Source organism: Saimiri boliviensis, chromosome 21, assembly GCF_048565385.1.
Source record: "Saimiri boliviensis isolate mSaiBol1 chromosome 21, mSaiBol1.pri, whole genome shotgun sequence".
NCBI lineage: Eukaryota > Metazoa > Chordata > Mammalia > Primates > Cebidae > Saimiri > Saimiri boliviensis.
In genome coordinates this window covers 9,391,015-9,410,133 of record NC_133469.1, presented here as the reverse complement: position 1 = coordinate 9,410,133, position 19,119 = coordinate 9,391,015, and the positions used below count along the sequence as shown (strand labels likewise).

The 19,119-nt window shown below is 47.9% G+C and overlaps 2 protein-coding genes across 4 annotated transcripts in view; one reads left to right on the top strand and one right to left on the bottom strand.

The window, feature by feature from the left end:
• The window catches only part of WBP2NL (WBP2 N-terminal like), a 60,989-nt gene extending 46,716 nt beyond the window's left edge, over positions 1-14,273 (top strand). Inside the window, exon 7 of the mRNA XM_074391211.1 lies at positions 14,206-14,273. The gene's annotated coding sequence lies outside the window, so the exon portion shown is untranslated. The remainder of the gene's footprint in view (positions 1-14,205) is intronic.
• NAGA (alpha-N-acetylgalactosaminidase) lies at positions 7,955-18,751 on the bottom strand. 3 transcript variants are annotated; one of them, XM_010343395.3, is made up of 10 exons: positions 18,644-18,751; positions 18,198-18,289; positions 16,250-16,385; positions 14,878-15,049; positions 14,223-14,400; positions 13,824-13,918; positions 13,087-13,248; positions 10,999-11,196; positions 9,105-9,248; positions 7,955-8,596 (listed from the first exon to the last, which is right to left on the bottom strand). In XM_010343395.3, the coding sequence occupies exons 2-10, from the start codon at positions 18,211-18,213 to the stop codon at positions 8,462-8,464; spliced, it is 1,236 nt and encodes a 411-aa protein (XP_010341697.1). In that variant the 5' UTR covers positions 18,214-18,289; positions 18,644-18,751; the 3' UTR covers positions 7,955-8,461. The 3 variants fall into 3 exon arrangements, with proteins under 3 accessions (XP_010341697.1, XP_010341699.1, XP_010341698.1); XM_010343397.3 differs by having other exon boundaries at positions 9,105-9,203; XM_010343396.3 differs by having other exon boundaries at positions 18,198-18,282; positions 18,644-18,725.
• Positions 18,752-19,119: the final 368 nt, after the last annotated feature.

Sequence of the window (19,119 nt, the reverse complement as noted above, 5' to 3'; positions counted from 1 at the left end):
GAACATGCTGTATTTGTCTTTCTGTGCCTGGCTTATTTCACTTAACACAATGATGTCCAGTTCCCATCCATGTTGTTGCAAATGACAGGATCTCATTCTTTTTTTTTATAACTGAATAGTACTTCACTCCGTTGTATTAAGTACCACATTTTCTTTATCCATTTGTCTGTCAGTAGACATTTAGGTTGCTTCCAAATTTTGGCTATTGTGAATAGTGCTGCAATAAACATGGGAATACAGACATCTCTTTAATAACCTGATTTCCTTTCTTTTTTTTTTTTTTTTTTTTTTTTTTTTTTGAGACGGAGTTTCACTCTTGTTACCCAGGCTGGAGTGCAATGGCACAGTTTCGGCTCACTGCAACCTCCGCCTCCTGGGTTCAAGCAATTCTCCTGCCTCAGCCTCCTGAGTAGCTGGGATTACAGGCATGCACCACCATGCCCAGCTAATGTTTTTGTATTTTTAGTAGAGACAGGGTTTCACCATGTTGACCAGGACGGTCTCGAACTTCTGACCTCGTGATCCACCCGCCTCAGCCTCCCAAAGTGCTGGGATTACAGGCATGAGCCACCGCACCCGGCCTGATTTCCTTTCTTTTGGGTATATACTCAGCAGTGAGATTGTTGGATCATATGGTAGCTCTATTTTTAGTTTTTTGAAGGCCTCCAAACTGTTCTCTATAGTGGTTGTACTAATTTACATTCTCACCAACAGCGTATGAGGGTTCCCTTTTCTCTACAGCCTCACCAGCATTTGTTATTGCCTGTCTTTGTATATAAGCCATTTTAACTGGTGTTAGATTGTATCTTACTGTAGTTTTGATTTGCATTTCTCTGATGTTGAGTGATGTTGAACACCTTTTCATATTCTTGCTTGCCATTTTATGTCCTTTTGAGAAATGTCTATTCAAATAGTTTGCCCATTTAAAAATCAGATTATTAGATTTTTTCCCTATAAAATTTTTTGAGCTCCTTATATATTCTGGTTATCAATCCCTTGTCAGATGGGTAGTTTGCAAATAATTTCTCCCATTCTATGGGTTGCCTCTTTACTTTGTTGATTTTTACCTTTGCTGTGCAAAGCTTTTTGACTTGGTGTGATCCCATTTGTCCATTACTGCTTTGATTGCCTGTGTTTATCGGGTATTATTTATTCCACAGTGTAATTTTTGCCCACACCAATGTCCTGGAATTCCCCTGATATTTTCTTATAGTAGATTCATTGTTTGAGGTCTTAGATTTGAATCATACTTTTTGTCATTATTATTTAGCATAATGTCCAACTAAAGGCTCATCAATGTTACAACAATGTGGTATTTCCTTTCCTTTATTATAATTTAAGAGATAGGGTCTTGTCTCGCTCTGTTGCTTAGGCTGGAGTGCAGTGGCATGATTATAGTTCACTGTAACTTCAGACTCCTGAGTTGAAGTGATCCTTCTGCCTCTGTTTCCTGAGAAGCTAGGACTACAGACATGTGCCACCATGTTTGGCTGTTTATTTATTTAGACTGTCTTGCTCTGTTGCCCAGCCTGGAGTGCAGTGGTGTGATCTTGGCTCACTGAGACCTCTGCCTCCCAGGTTCAGGGGATTCTCCTGCCTCAGCCTCCCAATTAGCTAGGACTACAGGTGCATGCCACAACACTCAGCTAGTGTTTTTTTTTTTTTTTTTTGAGACAGAGTCTTGCTCTGTTGCCAGGCGCCAGGCTGGAATGCAGTGGCGCAATCTCGGCTCACTGCAACCTCCACTTCCCAGGTTCAAGCAATTCAGCCTCAGCCTCCCGAGTAGCTGGGACCACAGGTGTGTGCCACCACACCCAGCTAATTTTTTGTATTTTTTAGTAGAGATGGGGTTTCACCGTGGTCTTGATCTCTTGACCTTGTGATCCACCTGCCTCAGCCTCCCAAAGTGCTGAGATTACAGGCTTGAGCCACCACACCTGGCCGAATTTTTTGTATTTTTAGTAGAGACAGGATGTCACCATATTAGCCAGGATGGTCTTGATCTCCGGACCTCATGATCTGCCCACCTTGGCCTCCCAAAGTGCTAAGATTACAGATGTGAGCCACTGTACCCGGCCAATTTTTAAATTTTTTGTAGAGTCTTGTGTGTTGCCCAGCCTAGTCTCAAACTCTATTGCCAAGCTATTCTCCCACCCCAGCCTCCCAAAAAGCTGGGATTACAGGCATGAACCACCATGCCTGGCCTATTTCCTTTTTTAAAGCTGGATATTATTCCATTGTATGTACATACTATGTTTTGTTTATGCATTCATCCATCAGCAGACATTTGGATTGCTTCTACCTCTTGGTTATTGTGAATAATGCTGTGATGAACATGAGTGCAATTTCTTTTTAAAACAGATTTGTTGAAATATTCATGTCAGACAGTTTACTCATTTAATATGTATAGTACAATGGTTTTTAATATATTTACAAATATGTGTAACCACCATCTGTTTTTGAATATTTTCATCACCTCAGAAAGAAACCTTGTGCCCATTGGCTATTCTCGCCTATCTCCTGATCCTCCCACCCAGCCCTAAGCAAACACTAATCTGCTGTCTTTGTAGATTTCCTGATCCTGGACGTTCAAATGAATGAAACCGTGTAATATGTGGCCTTTTGTTGGCTGGCGTCTTTCACTTAGCATAATATTTTCAAGGCTCATTCATGTTGTAGCATATATCACTACTTCACTTTTTTTCATCCCTGAATAATATCCCATTGTATGGATACAACACATTTTTAATCCATTCATCAGTTAGTAGACATTTGGGTTGTCTCCACTTTTTGGCTATTATGAATAAAGTGGCCATAAAGATTCATGGACCATTTTTAATGTGGGTTTTTGTTTTCATTTCTCTAGGAGGGGAATTACTGGTTCATATGGCAACTGTATGTTGAATCATTTGAGGAATTGCCAATTTTCCACAGTAGGTGTGCCATTTTACATTCCCAACAGCAGTGTATAAGGATTCCAATTTCTCCACATCCTTTCAAACATTGATTATCTAACTTTTTAATTCTAGTTATTCTTTCAGGTGCTAAATGGTATCTCATTGTGGTTTTGACTTGCATTTCCCTAATGGCTAGCAATGCTGAGCATCTTTTCATGTGCTCATTGGCCACTTGTCTATCTTCCTTGGAGAAATGTCTATTCATAGATCATTTGCCTATTTTTAAATTGGGTCATTTGTCTTTTATTGAGTTGTAAGATTTCTTTATGTATATTAGATAGAAGTTTTTTAGCCAACATATGAATTGCAGATATTTTCTTCCATTTTGTGGGTTATCTTTTTCAGTCTTCTTTTTAAATACAGGCATTTACAGTTAAGATTTTCTCTCTGATCACTGAATTAGCTTCATCCATAAGTTTTGGTATGTTATGTACTCATTATCATTCATCTCATAGTAGTTTCTAATTTCCATACAATTTCAGCTTTAACTTATTGTTTATTCAAATGAGTCTTGTTTTGCTTTATATATTTGGACTCTTGTTAGGTATATTAATGTGTATAATTATATCTTTGGTGGATTGTGCCTTTCAGTGTTATAAAATCTCTTTTGGATCTAGTAACAATTTTTGTCTTCAAGTCTTTTTCTGATATTAATACAGACCCCCAACCTTAGTACTTTGGCTACCATTCACGTGGTATATCTTTTTCCATCCTTTTACTTCCAACTTATTATGTATCTTTGAGTCTTAAGTGTCTCTTGAATAAAGCACATTTTTAGATTGTGTGTGTGCTTGTGTGTGTATCTTTTAAGTGCATTTTGTCAATCTATGTTTAATCCATTTACATGTAATTACTGATAAGGTAAGGTTTACATCTGCCATTTTACTATTTGTGTGTTATGTCTTAAGTCTGTTGTTCCATATTTCCTCCATTACTGCCTTTTTTTGTTAGATGTTTTATTTTGTACCAATTTATCTGTGTCATATATTTACTTTTTTTTTTAAGTTTTTTTTGGGGGGGACTGCCATAGGGATTACCATTGACATCTTAATCTGAACTATCTCATTCTGATTAATACTAATTCATGTCACTTGTATACAAAAATTTTGCTTCTAATATGGCTGTTTCCCTCCTCCTTTATGCTGTTATTGTTATAAATTACATCTTTATACATGGTCTACCCATCTTAGATTTATAATTACTGCATTTTAGTTACCTTTTAAATCAGGTGGGCACAAAAAATGAGTTACAAACCAAAATCATTTATATTTACTTAAGTAGTTCTATTTACTATTGCTCTTTATTTCTCCATGTGTATTCAAGTTACTTCTAGTCTCCTTCCATGTCAGCCTGAAGGACGTACTTTATGTAGAACAGGTTGGCTGCTTTCAAAATTCTTTTTTTTTTTTTTGAGACAGAGTCTCACTTTGTCGCCAGGCGCCAGGCTGGAGTGCAGTGGCATGATCTCAGCTCACTGCAACCTCCACCTCCTGGGTTCAAGCAATTCTCCTGCCTCAGTCTCCCAAGTAGCTGGGACTACAGGCGTGCGCCACCGGGGTTTCACCATGTTGGCCAGGATGTTCTCAATCTCTTGACCTTGTGATCCACCTACCTTGGCCTCCCAAAGTGTTGGGATTACAGGCATGAGCCACCACGCCCAGCCAAAATTCTGTCTTTTGAGGGTTGATTATGACATGTCTAAGTATGGAGCTCTTTGCATTTAACCTATGTGGAGTTCATGGAGTTTCTTGGATAAGTAGATTATTATTTTCCATCAAATGTGAGACATTTTCAAGCATTTCTTCCAATATTTTGCCCCCTTCTCTTTGTGTATATTGGTACATTTGGTGGAATCCCAAAGGTTTTAGAAGTTTTGCTCATTTTTCTTCATTCATGTTTCTTTCTTTTCCTCACAGAGGTTAATGTCAATGAATCTATCTTCAAGTTTGCTGATTCTTTTTCTGTCAAATCTACTATTTAACCTCTTTAGTGAATTTCTCATTTCAGTTATTGTACTTTCCAAATCCAGAATTTGTGCTTTCTTCCCCACTCTAGTTTTATCTCCTCTTAGTTATTCTCTGTTCGGACATCATTCTTATTCTTTCCTGTATTTCTTTTTATTATTATTTATTTATTATTTATTTATTTATTTATTTATTTATTTTTATAGAGATAGGGTTTCACCATGTTGGCCAGGATGGTCTCAATCTCCTGACCTTGTGATCCATCTGCCTCGGCCACCCAAAGTGCTGGGATTACAGGCATGAGTCACCTTGCTCAGCCTCTTTTTTTTTTAGATGGAGTCTCACTATTGCCCAGGCTGGAGTGCAGTGGCATGATCTCAGCTCACTGCAACCTCTGCCTCCCAGGTTCAGGTGATTCTCTTGCCTCAGCCTCCTGAGTAGCTGGGATTACAGGTGTGTGCCACCACACCCAGCTAATTTTTGCATTTTTAGGAGACTGGGTTTCACAATGTTGACCAGGCTGGTCTCAAACTCCTGACCTTGTGATCCCCCTGCCTTGGCCTCCCAAAGTGTTGGGATTACAGGTGTGAGCCACTGTGCCTGGCTCTTTCCTGTATTTCTTTAGACATGGCTTCCTTTGGCTCTTTGAATATATTGTTTAAAATAGCTGATTTAAAATCTGATAACGTAAAATACCACATAACTAGCTGTTCCTACTAGAATTCAACAAAATTAATTTTTTTCAGCTGAAGCTCTCTGGGTGGCTGCAAGCTTTTGGTGAATTTCCAGAGTTCTGTGAAAGCTGATTCTTTTTTTTTTTTTTTTTTTTTTTGTGACGAAGTTTCGCTCTTGTTACCCAGGCTGGAGTGCAATGGCACAATCTCGGCTCACCGCAACCTCTGCCTCCTGGGTTTAGGCAATTCTTCTGCCTCAGCCTCCTGAGTAGCTGGGATTACAGGCACGTGCCACCATGCCCAGCTAATTTTTTGTATTTTTAGTAGAGACGGGGTTTTACCATGTTGACCAGGATGGTCTCGATCTCTTGACCTAGTGATCCACCCGCCTCGGCCTCCCAAAGTGCTGGGATTACAGGCTTGAGCCACCGCGCCCGGCCTGAAAGCTGATTCTTATAGTGTGTGGCAGGTTTTTCAATGCTTTTATGAAGGAAGCAAACTTTCAGTGGCTCGCACTGGACCATTTTCATTCAGACAGACTATAGAGAGATATTTTTGAGACAGCTGGCAAAAACTGAGCATAAACTCATTTTAAAATTGTTTTGTTAGATAGGAAAATTATATTAACGTCGTGTGTGTGTGTGTGTGTGTGTGTGTGTATGTATGTTTTTTTGAGACGGGGTTTCACTATGTTGGTCAGACTGATCTCAAACTCCTGACCTCAGGTAATCCACCTGCCTTGGCCTCCCAAAGTGCTGGGATTATAGCCATGAGCCACCACACCGGCCCATATATATATATTTAAAGCCCTTATCTGTTAGAGATACGTAGTGGTTTTTAGGGTTTTCTGAGATTTCCTTTCACATAATCTAGCTGACACATCAAAGGCGCATGTGCAGGAAGAGAGATGAAATAATGGTACAAGTTTGATGGTTGTTGGAGCTGGATGCTGGGTATAAGGAGGTTCACTCTACCATTTTGCTTTTGAATTTGAAAGTTTTTATGATAAAAAGTTTTTAAAAAGAGAAAGGGCACTTTGGGTCCAAACAAGTCTGTCTTGAACTGAGAAAAAATAATTTCGTTCCTAACTGGCCTTGAATAAAAGGGAATAAACACCTGGGAGATAGATGGCATGTGTGTTGAAAGAATGAAGGGTGAAGCGATAGGATCAATGAGGCACCCCCAGGACAGAAGGTTAACTTAAACAGCAAGTAAAGACATGTAGCTATCTTGGGCTGAAAGGTGAGGGAATTAATTGGTGAAGTCCAGGCTCAACTCTGGCCCCGAACTCACAAGTCCATGGTCTCAACTTAGATACTCCACCACATCTCAGAGTTGTAGGAAAGCTTTCCTGGAACTGGCAAGAGAAGGTGTTCCCAACTGAGGCTATTCCATTTTGCTTGAACAGCACTATGAGCAAGACCCAAAGCTGGAGCTGTGCACAGAAGGGCAGGCCTTCAAGGACAGAGGCCTGGGATGAGGTAGGCATCTGTCCTGAGTTCCTCCACAGCCTCAAGACATCAACTGTGGAAAGAAATTTTCTCTGGTGACTCTATACCTAACCAGTGAAGCTCCAGTCATCTTAAATGATTTACCAAAATGTGCACATGTAAGTTTTTACACCATGCCCTAAATACAAGGATCTCAGAACCCTGAGGAGTGTGGGAGATCCACCCAGAAAATAGTCTTTGAGCAGGACAGTGCAAGGCCTGGGGCACTGGGTGCTCCCACATTTAAAACCCAAGGAGGACCTAGCTAGCTTCTCTGCCAACCAGCTCTTTCCAAAGGGGAGAGAGCCACCAGGGAAGACAAATACACTGTAGCCTTGGCTAAAAGAGGAGGGCTTGAGAAATAAGGACCAAAGCAAGATAGGCAAGAGCCCGTTGTTCCTTCAACTTTGACTATTACCCCTATCGTTAGGAAGAGGAACAGGAAATCAGTTTTAAGACACAATTCCTGGACAGGTTTGTGGACACATCTGGGGAATATAAACCTCTGTAGCCAGGTTGGGAGAGAAATAATAAAGGGAGAGAAGTAGGGGTGAGAGTGGAGCCACCAGAGAGAAGAGCAGGCTGAGATGCTGGGCCAGGGGCACTCCTGGGCAAAGCACAAGCTACAGGGCCTGGAAGCATTGCTACTTGGCCTCACTGTGTTGCCACCATGCTAGGCACAGCAGAGGCAGCTCCTTAGTGGAGGCAAATCTGGCATCTCTAGGAAGTACAATCTTCAGGTCACTTTAGAAAAAGAGGGACCAGAAGATGCCATACATCTTCCATAGAAGTGAGATTTGAATGCAGCTCTCTGTGCAGTGCCACCAGAGTCCCTAACTAAAGGTGCTCCAGGTCCATGTTACAACTACTTGATTACAGCAACTCTCACAGGTTTATTGGTGACTCGAGGGAGCCAAGGTCTCCTTTTTGATCCTCACTCCCAGGTAGTATCAGCCTGCAAGGCCTTCTATGGGTAAAAAAGCCAATCACACAATTCATGAGTATTCCTGGCAAGAGGTCAGATCTCTCTACTAATTTGAAAAATTCCATATCCTGATTTCAGAGTCAACAACGAGGTCAGAGGCTAGAGTCCTGATGGGCATGGGGCTCAGGAGGCTGGCGAGTTGCTCAGCAACATCTGAGGGGCTGCACAGACAAAGTAGAAGCCAGGAAGGCCACAGGAAAATTGCCCCAAGAAAAGTTTCCAAGAGGGCAGGGCATAGAACCTGGCCCTGAGATTGCACTTTGGGTACGATGGGGTCAGTCACCAAGCGGGGCCTGGGGAGCAGAGAACCTGCCCACGTGCCCTGGGCGTGCCAGAGTTCCATGGTCTAGGCTCAGTGGTGCCACCACAGCCTGTCATATGTTCCAGTTCCTCACCGCTGGGACATCTCCAGGTTCTTGATGGGATACAGGTACCACATCACTACCCCAGAAGGGTTGATGACCACTGTGAAGTTGGTTTCAGCTTGGAGGTTACTGATGATATCACCTGTGTAGACATCCTGGGCCTGCAGTGGGGAGGGACATCACCAATGCCACTATGAGAATGGATGCACAGAGGGCCCCCCCCCCCCAGAGGATGTAGAAGGCTTCTGCCTGGACTTTGGCCCGTCTGTGCTGGGCTTCCACTATGCCCTACAGAAGTGGGAGCCGTGAATCTCCATCATGTCTCTACCAGCAAATCCAACAGATGCCCAAGCACAGGCATGGAGAAAGCCCCAGCTATGGAAAACTGTGAGAAATGTGCCAGTGAGGGCTGACTCGTGGGAGGAGGAGTACAGCCCTAGAGGCTAATGGGACTTATATGCAGTAGTTCTGTTTGCATAGGTTGAAAACACTGGTACAGAGCACAGCACCAGCTGCAGCTCTCAGTGCTTGCAGCTCCCCATGGGCATCTGCCAGAGGCCCTAAGCCCGTGGCTCAGGGGAGGCCATATGTGAACAACCATCTTCCCATAACGCCCTCCCAGGGAAATTTGAAGCCCAGGTGGGTAGCTACAGGCAGCTGGACACTCACCTCATACATCATGGACACACTGAAGTTCAGCTGGCCAAGGGAGGAGTGGTAGTGATAAGGCATATCGGTCCTGCGGCTGAAGAAGACTAAGGCGCTTGCCTTGTTGGACAGGGGCCGCATGTAAACTTCGATAAGAGATTTTTCCTGGGCACAGAAGGTGGCTACTGGCTGGGGTCCCTTGCTCAGGCACTACAGTTGCCTCCCTGGCCCTCCCTGAGTACTGGGTCACATAGGCTTACGGAGGATGCAATGGGCCTCCGGCACCCCAGCTTATCTAACCCTACCTGCCTGCCTTCCCTGACTCAGCAGACACTCATCAACACCTACTTGGAGCCCAGCCCCCATGCTAGCACCCTGAGACAAATGCTGCATGAGGGCCTGCCCCAGAAGCTCACAGGACAGCAAGAGGGATAAATGCAGAAATGGGGAAGCAGCGACCGAATAGTACATGAGTGCTGCCCCCAAACAGCTGCCAGTGCTGGCCTGGAGTGTGCTGTCCAGTGGGGTGAACTCTGTTCCAGGAGGGTGGAGAATGGAGCTGGATATGAACTCCCATCCTCCAGAAGGTTCTCCAGGCCCAGCTCTACCCATCAGCCTCTCTGGCAGGGAATTGTTACTTCCTCTGGGCATCACCAGTTCTACAGGTGCCTTCTGCAGTTCTGTAGGTTTATTTTTACCAGTGTCCAGGATTTGGTAAAGAGCAAAGGCAGCTGGGTGTGGGCTCATGCTTGTAATCCCAGTACTTTGCCATGCTGAGGCAGGTGGATCACCTGAGGTCAGGAGTTTGAGACTAGTCTGGCCAACATGATGAAACCCTGTCTCTACTAAAAAAAAAAAAATACAAAAAAATTAGCAGGGTGTGATGGTGCACACTTGTAATCCCAGCTACTTGGGCAGCTAAGGGAGGAGAATCGCTTGAACCTGAGAGTTGGAGGTTGCAGTGAGCTAAGGTGGTGCCACTGCATTCCAGCCTGGGAGACAGAGTGAGGAAAAAAACTCCATCTCAAAAAAAAAAAAAAAAAAAAAAAAAGCGAAGGCTTTGAGGTGACACTGAAGTCCGGTCTTGTTTACATTATGTAGCCTTGGGTTAAAGTTACCGAGATTCTTGAAGTTTCATTTTTCTCATTTGTAAAATGGCAACATACCTACCTTGCTGGCCAGCCAGCATAGGTATCTAGAACTCCCAGCACATGGTAGGTACTCAATAAATAGCTGCCAATAGTAGTCATAATATTCTTTGACTATAACAGCTTCTCCTGGCCAGGTTCGGGCTCACACCTGTAATCTCAGCACTTTGGGAGGCTGAGGCAGGTGCATCACCTGAGGTCAGGAGTTTGAGATCAGACTGGCCAATGTGGTGAAACCCTGTCTCTACCAAAAATACAAAAATTAGCTGGGTGTGGCAGCGGGCGCCTGTAGTGTCAGCTACTCAGGAGGCTGAGGCACGAGAATTGCTTGAATTTGGGAAGTGGACGCTGCAGTGAGCTAAGATTGTGCCACTGCACTCCAACCTGGACAACAGAGTGAGACCCTGTCTCAAAAACAAAAAACCCAGCTCCTCCTCTGCAGGGAAGTCCAAGTTCTCTGCAGGCCATCATGGGTGTATAGAAGGCCTGTGCCTCACCCTTCCTGTGTGCCCTTATGTGGCTAATGCCTCTCATTCCTGACTCCCTTGAGCTGTCCTGCTTGGTCCTGCTTTCACTCAGCAAGAGGATGACAGTGGGAGCAGCTCCTAGCAAAGTCCTCAGCCATATGCAACCAGAAGGGGTATGCCTGGTTGGGAGTTAAGCAACTCCTGTACCCCCTCCAGGTGTCTCCCCCAGGTGATGCTGTCAACCTTTCAGGAGATCTCAGTTCCTCAGCCCTCCCCTTCCTTCCCTCCCCACCCTAGTACCTTGTGAATCCTGCGTCCCTGGATGCCTAAGGGATCCTGGTTGATTTTGATCATGAGTGGATTCTGCAGTATGTCCATGTTCTGGGCAGAGATGGTACGCAGGTCTGTGGACATGAAGAGGGGGGCTGCCAGCACTGTCCACAGGGCCATCTGGGCCCGGGATTGCTCTAAGCTGAGACCAAAGTTCCCAATGAGCAGCTGAGGACAGAGAAAAGGAGTAGTCAGCTCTGATCTCCTCAAGGAGGTAGACAGGGACCATCCCCAAACTTGTAGCCGAGGAAGAGCAGGTAGGGATTGGGAAAAGATGGTTGCATGTGGAGGCCTGGTTCAGCAAACACCGTTCTCCAGCTGTGTGGCCTTGGGGGACTCAAGTCACTTTCTATTGAAGCATCAGCTTTTATTTTCCATGAAGAACACAATCAGCAGTAGGTGGGTGGGCAGGTGGCCAGGTGCAGTGGCTCACGTTTGTAATCCCAGCACTTTGGGAGGCTGAGGCAAGTGAATCACTTGAGCCCAGGAGTTAGAGACTAGCCTGGCCAACATAGCAAAACCTCATCTCTACAGAAAATATGAAAATTACTCAGGTGTGATGGTGTGCACCTGTAATCCCAGCTACTTATTTAAGCATGAGAATCACTTGAACTGGAAAGTGGAGGTTGCAGTGAGCCAAGGTTGCACCACTGCATTCCAGCCTCGGCAACAGAGCTAGACTCTGACTCAAAAAACCACGGAGGTGATGGAGGTGGCTATGCCCCCACTACAACACAGATGGTTCAGATGATCATACAGGCTCCTGTTGTCAAAAAGCTTTTTTTTTTCCCCCTCCGAGACAGAGTCTCACTCTGTCACCCAGACTGGAGTGCAGTGGTGCAGTCTCGGCTCACTGCAACCTTCACCTCCAGGGTTCAAACGATTCTCCTGCCTCAGCCTCCCAAGTAGCTGGGACTACAGGTACATGCCACCACGCCCGGCTAATTTTTTGTATTTTTAGTACATAGAGTTTCACTGTGTTAGCCAAGATGGTCTTGATCTCCTGACCTTGTGAACCACCCGCCTCAGCCTCCCGAAGTGCTGGAATTACAGGTGTTAACCACTGCACCCGGCCAGAAAGCTTATAAACTAGGTCAAGTCAATAAATGCTCCAGGGTGACAGTGGAAGGATACAGAACTGGACAAAGTTCTGCACCTACCACCGGCCACAACCACCTGCCTTAGCCACAGCTGAATGGACCAAGGGGGACTCCTAACCCCAGGGCAGGCAATCCATAGTCAGGACACAAGCTACAGGCTTAGTGACAATAATTTTGTGCCCATCACTGTCCCAAGCATTTTAGAGTTATTTTAACCCTCAAAGCAGCCCCATAAGGTAGCTACTGTTATTTCCAATTGAGAAAACTGAGGCACAGAACAAATGAAGTTACTTGCCCAAGGTAAAGTGGCAGAGCTAGAGCTGGGACTCCACAGTAGGCCAGTTCTTGCTCCTCCAGGCTGTTCCCTCTGCCTAGCTTAGCCCTTGTAATTCTTATCATAGGATCAATCAAGTAGTAAATGCTTGTTAACTAACAGATAACTATAAAGCTATAAATTGCAAAAACAAAATGACCCAGGGCAATGACTGAGATAAAACGTAAGGGCTAGAAGCAGGACTGTGAGGGCGAGTTGTGCCTGTGGAGGACCAGGCAGGGCACTGACAAAAGGATCAGAGGCAGATGGGGGAGGGCACTCCAGGCACCGGGAATAGCAAGGTCATGAACTTCAACCTGCACAGCAATAACATCTTATTCCAGAGTCACTACAGACCAAGTTCTTGAGCTTTCAGAAACATCAGAATTGCCTGGGGTTTGGGGGGAATGCTTAACAGTGGGCATTCCCAGGTTCTTACCCCTGAAACTTCTGATCCAAAATGTGGGGAATAGGACCCTGGAAAACAGCTAAGTCAAGTCTAAAGCATCCAGTTCAGGGACGCATTTCAGAAGCGCTGACCTAGAACCTGGCAGTAAGCCTCTAGGGAGGAAGAGAGCACAGGGCAGTGGGGAGCAGGGTCATCATGGATGGTGGGCCTAGGGACATCCCCCTCCATCCTGGTACCATGTCGGGGTCATTCCAGTGTCCAGGGCCGGCCACCGGCTGCAGTATGTCCTGGTGCTGCACAAACCAGTTCAGGATGGAGAGCACGCTCTGCCAGGAGTCCTGTATGTCATCATAGTTGCGCCAGAGGTTGCAGATGTCCACCAGCAGACTGTAGTTCACCTGGATGTCAAGGGGAAGGCAGAGTCCAGCACCAGAATCACACGTTGCAGCCCAGAGACCCACACAGGAGTTAAGGAGACTCAGTGGGAGACACAGAGGGTGGGGAAGGGGGAAAAGAACAGGCCCCATCATCTTGCTCAGAGTGACGAAGGCCTCTGAGACAGTGCCCTGCTCTGGAGCTACCAGGGTCTCCCCTCTGTGCATGCTGGTGCCAGAAGCCTACCCTGCCCTTCTGGGTCTTCTTGCCCCACTGGGCACCTCCCAGGATCCTGGGCGCTGTGTGCCAGCATGGATGGCTCTCCTGCCTCAGATGCCAGCTCCTTCAGCCCACCTCTCAAGGGCCTCTTCTCTAAGGCCCGCCTCTCCCACCAACACACACCTCTCTGAGCTGGCTGAGCCCACCTGCTCTTTGCAGGTACTTATGTAGGTCTGTAGACACCTACAGATCAGCATGGGTGCATCTGTGGTAAGAACAGTCCTGGCTCTGGAAGGCCACCTCCCTGAAGCCTGGCACTCAGGAGGGAAGGAGGCCCGGTTGGGGGACGTGCCATCAGGCAGGGTGCAGAATGGCTTACCCTGGGGGGGAGGCCACCTTCATAGGCTGGCCAGCTGCAGGAGAAGGCAATGGGGCGGCCTGTGGCATTCAGGGCAGCAGCCATCTTGGGGTACCCTGGAGAAAGCCCAACCTGTTTCAGGCCTGAGGAGGCAGTCTGGGCCCCTCAGCCCAAACCTTTTCCGAACAGATGTGAGTGAGGAAACAAGCTCCGAAGAGTAGGTGCCTCCCCACGTACCCAGAGCCTCAAATGCTTCCGGGGTGGGCTATGCTGCCATCCCATATATAGGGAACCTGGGAGCCACAATCCCCCTAACTCCTAGGTGAGGGGAATTGGGAAGCTCAGCCAGGTTGGCACTGGTGGGTCTCCACAGCCACCCTCCCTGTCTCCCTGTGTGCCTCAGCCAGCTACATAACTCACCCAAGGCCCGTTCCTCATCTGTGGAGAAGCAGCCATCCAGCTTGAGCATGTCCACCTTCCACTCCGCAAATGTCTGAGCATCCTGGATCACCTTGTCCAGTGTGGTGCCTGGGTAACCCATGCAGGTAAAGTTGCCCATGTCTGCATAGATGCCCAGCTTCAGGCCCAGGGAGTGAACCTATGGGGGTTTGAGGGCACGGTGGGCTCAAGCAGGACCCTCAGGGAGCCTCCTCAAGGTACACCTGACTGGGCCCCATTAAACCTTCAGTGGTTCCCACTGACCAAAAGAGAGGGCCCCAGCATGCTGGCCAGGCCTCTGCCCACAATGGCCCACCCTTCCCCCAACACATACCTCCCAGCGGCTGTTTCTTGCCGCTAGGTGTTTGCTCCTGCCATCCTGTCTGCCTCCTATGCCATCTCTCTGGGTTCAGTTCAAGAACTGCCTCCTCCAGAGAAACTTCCTGGAATCCCAGGCTAAGTAAGATGCTCTTTCTGGCTCTCACTCACCACAGCCGGCCCAAAGTCAGCATTCATTTGTTTCCCACAGTAGACTGTGAGATCTCAAACAAGGACTATGTAAATGAGCCCTAAGCAAGGTAGGGTGAAAGGAGCAGTCTAGCCCTGAGGCCAAGGGTAGGGCTGGGGTGCAGCTCACATAGTCAGCCAGGAAGGGAATGCCATGAGAGAAACGCTTGGGATCTGGCATCAGGCGGCCACTGGCATCGCGCCCACCAATCCAGCAGTCATCGATGTTGAGGTATGTGTAGCCCATGTCCCGCCATCCATCCTGTGCCATCCTGTCAGCCATCTCCATGAAAAGCTGCTCACTAGTGAGGGGCAGAGGGATGGGGGAGCTCAGGGACCCAGCTCAGCCCTCACCCACACCCTGCCTTAGCTCTGATCGACTCTGGGTTATAAAAACCATGACCGAGCTGGGCACAGTGGCTCATGCCTGTAATTGCAGCACTTTGGGAGGCTGAGGTGGGCAGATCATGAGGTTGGGAGTTAGAGACCAGTCTGGCCAACATGGTGAAATCCCGTCTCTACTAAAAATACAAAAAAAAGCCGGATGTGGTGGTGTGCACCTGTGATCCCAGCTACTCAGGAGGCTGAGGCAGAAGAATCACTTGAACCCAGGATGGGGAGGCTGCAGTGGGCAGAGATTGCACCATTGTACCCCAGCCTGGGCGACAGTGCAGGACTCCGAGTCAAAAAAAAAAAAAAGAAAAAAAAATGACCAGCCGAGCTTGGTGGCTCAGGCCTGTAATCCCAGCACTTTGGGAGGCCAAGGTGGGCAGATCATGAGGTCAGGAGACAGAGACCATCCTGGCCATGGTGAAACCCCATCTCTACTAAAATACCAAAAAATTAACTGGGCATGGTGGCGCATGCCTATAGCTCCAGCTACTCAGGAGGCTGAGGCAAGGCAATCACTTGAACCTGGGAGATGAAGGTTGCAGTGAGCCAAGATCGTGCTACTGCACTCCAGCCTGGTGACAGAGCAAGACTCCGTCTCAAAAAACCATGACCTTGCTGAGGCCTAAGCCAGGTATCGGTGTAAATGACCACCAAGGATTGTGCCATGAGCCATAAGCAAGCTGGCTTGAAAGGAGTGGCTGGCCCAAAGCCAAACCACTGACCCAGGCCTCCCAGGCAAGGGGCCTGGCCTGACCTTTTAACAGTTATCTCATGGGCTGGGTCCTCAGGGCCTTTGGCCCCAGGCCAAAAGGCAGGACTGGGTCAGGGGAATTACAGGGGGCCTGGCTTGACCTTTTAGCAGTTGTCTCAAGGGCTGGGTCCCTGTAAGGTCTCTGCCTCATGACCAGGTTGGGGCCTGACAGTCCCTATAGAGGCCCCAGGTAGGTCATGGGGCTGGGGTTAGGCATCTGACAGTCTAAGTGACTTCTGTCTGCAGTCTTTGGGATGGAGAACTGTGACCCTGCCTTCTTTTGTGGCTGACTCTCCACTTTCTGCTCCCCACTCTGCAGGGCCCTGGGCACGGCTTGTCAGGTGGATGCAGACCTTACCTGATGCAGTTCTTTGGGTCCTCATCACAGTTAGTGTTGCAGCGAAAGCGTTCCCAGGCCAGCCAGCCCATGGGTGGCGTCTGCAGGAGCCCATTGTCCAGCATCAGCACCTGGGCCACATGCCCCAGCAAGAGCACTAGGGGGCCAGGGAGGAGGGGATGGTGACTGCCAGTGGCCCCCACAGCTCCAGCCCTCATCCTACCCTATCCGTATGTTGCTCAGCCCTACAGAGGCTGCCTGCCTATATATTAGGGAAACTGGTCTCTTGGGTTTAGCCATTCTTCCTGCAATGGCTGGCTCCTGCAAAGCATTAAGTGGGAGGATGGTTCCTGGGCGAGGCAGTGGTTTGAGGTCTGGCCATCACCAGTGCTCGAATTAGCAAAACAAACACCTGAAGTTACTTCCTTACTATACCCCCCATCAGCTCCTCCCATCCCATATATAGAATTTAACTATACAGATGCTCCTAGGCCTACCATGGAGATACATTCTCATAAACCCAGCGTAAGTTGAAAATATCACTGGGTGTAGTGGTTCACGCCTGTAAGCCCAGTACTCTGGGAAGCCGAGGCCGGTGGATCACTTGAGGTCAGGAATTCAACATCAGCCTGGCCAATGGGTGAAAACTTGTCTCTACTAAAAATCCAAAAACTTAGCCCGGCATGGTGGCGTGCACCTACAATCCCAGCTACTCAAAAGGCTGAGGCAAGAGGATCACTTGAACCCCAGAGGTGGAGGTTGTAGTGAGCTGAGATTGTGCCACTAAACCCTAGCCTGGGCTGTAACAGGATAAGACCTTGTCTCAATAATTTTTTAAAAAAAGAAAATATTATGTCAAAAATATACTTAATATGGAGGAAGCAACCTGTTGAGCACCTGTGTATTGAATGAAAAAAATATATATATATATATATCCTTAATACACCTAACTTCTAACTTGCCAAACATCATAGCTGGGCCTATCCTACCTTAAAAGTGCTAACAGGCCAGGCGCAGTGGCTCACACCTGTAATCCCAGCACTTTGGGAAGCCAAGGCAGGTGGATCACCTAAGGTCAGGAGTTCAAGACCAGCTTAGGCCACATGGTGAAACCCTGTCTCTACTAAAAGTGCAAAAAATTAGCTGGATGAGGTGGTGCGTGCCTGTAATCCCAGCTACTGGGGGGCTGAGCAGTAGAACTGCTTGAACCTGGGAGGGGAAGGTTGCAGTGAGTGGAGATTGCACCACTGCATTCCAGCACACTGTCCAGCCTGAGTGACAGAGTGAGACTTTGTCTCAAAAAAAAAAAAAAAAAAAAAAAAAAGTAGTGCCAACAAGGCACATTAGCCTACAGCTGGGCAAAACCATTTAACACGAAGCCTATCTTATAATAAATTGTTGACTATTTCATGCAATTTACTGAGTACAGAAAGTGAATGGAATGGTTGTATGGGTACTGCGGTTTCTACTGTCAATTTCACAAAACAGTAAAGTTGAAAAGTCGTTTGGGACCATTGGCCAGACTCCTGGTCTCCTAAGCCCCAGTCCAGAGCTCTTTGCTCTCTACCATAGACCCTCAAGAATCCTCAGGGAAGCTTAAGAAGTGAGCCAGCCAGGACAGACACCCAATCAGCTCACTTTCCCCCTCTTTTCCCCTCGGGCCTCAGTTTCCTTATCTGTAACATGTTTCCTTTTCTGTAGGGACTGTACAGGCCATTCTCCGCACATGTTGATGTCACATCAGTTACAGCCTCTGGACTTAAGGGAGAGGAGGTGAGAAAGGAAGGGCCTCTTTGAAGGGAAACTGATTCCTGAATGGGCAAGCATCTCCTTCTCCCTTCCTGCCCAGCTCCAAGAAAAAGAAGAACCTGTCTCCCCACATAACCACATTAGGGAAGAAGGGCCAGTCAAAGCACTCCTTGCAGCACTCACCTCGACCCTCCCAAACCACCCCAGCCGGTGTAGGTACCTGTCTTCAGCAGCATTGCTCTGGACGCAGCGTCCGAGGACCTGATCAGGTCTGCTCTGCGAGTATCAGTTGTATGTGTCGGGTTCTGGAAGCTAAGAAACGTCAGAAAAGCACTGGGGTCACGGCTGCCTGGCTAGCCCGGCCACCCTCAACCTGGGGCGTGGATCCCCAAGTTGCCCCCCCTATCCCCAGCCATCACTTCCCGGAGCTTGAGTTCTTCCTTCATAAATACTAAACAACGTGTCTTGGACGTCAGACCTCACTCCCTCTGCAGTGGTGGGGCCGCCTTCGGAGGGGCCTGGGCTCAGAAAAAGGCAGTGACTGGCTCAAGGTCGACCAGGAAGAGCGGAGGGGTGGGGCTGGAGCCAGGCTCCGGTCTCCCACCCGGGTCCGAGTTCCTGCCCTGGGCCCCCCAAAACCGCAGAGTCACCGCCTGCCGTACTTACCCTTCAGAAGCGCTCAGTCCCGCGGTCGCTACTGTCTGCGATCCAGTAACCGGAGAAGCCTGCAGAGTTCTTGTGGGGCGGGGCCTCACGAGGACAACCCTCCGCGCAACCTATCAGAATCCCCCTAGCAACGCTGTGCCCCGCCCACCACGGGCCCGCCACCCAGTGCCCCGCCCCACTGGGCTCCCGCCCTGCGCGCTAGGGAGGCTGGTATTGGCAGAGCGGCGTTGGAACTGGATGTCCTTCGTGGTCCGCACCCCACGAAGCCTGTCCTTCCACCTCTGTGGGGACCACGAGGGCGAGGATTGTGCCAGGCTCACCGTGGGCGCTCAGTAAGCGTCTGTGCAGTGAATACCTGCTGAGGGTTTTGTGCAGAGGAAATGAGAGACTGCCGCAAGCAAGGCCCCCGCCAGCCGCTGGGAAAATGGAAGTCGAGTATTTAATAGTCTACAAGGAAAGTTCGTGGGAGGCAGCAA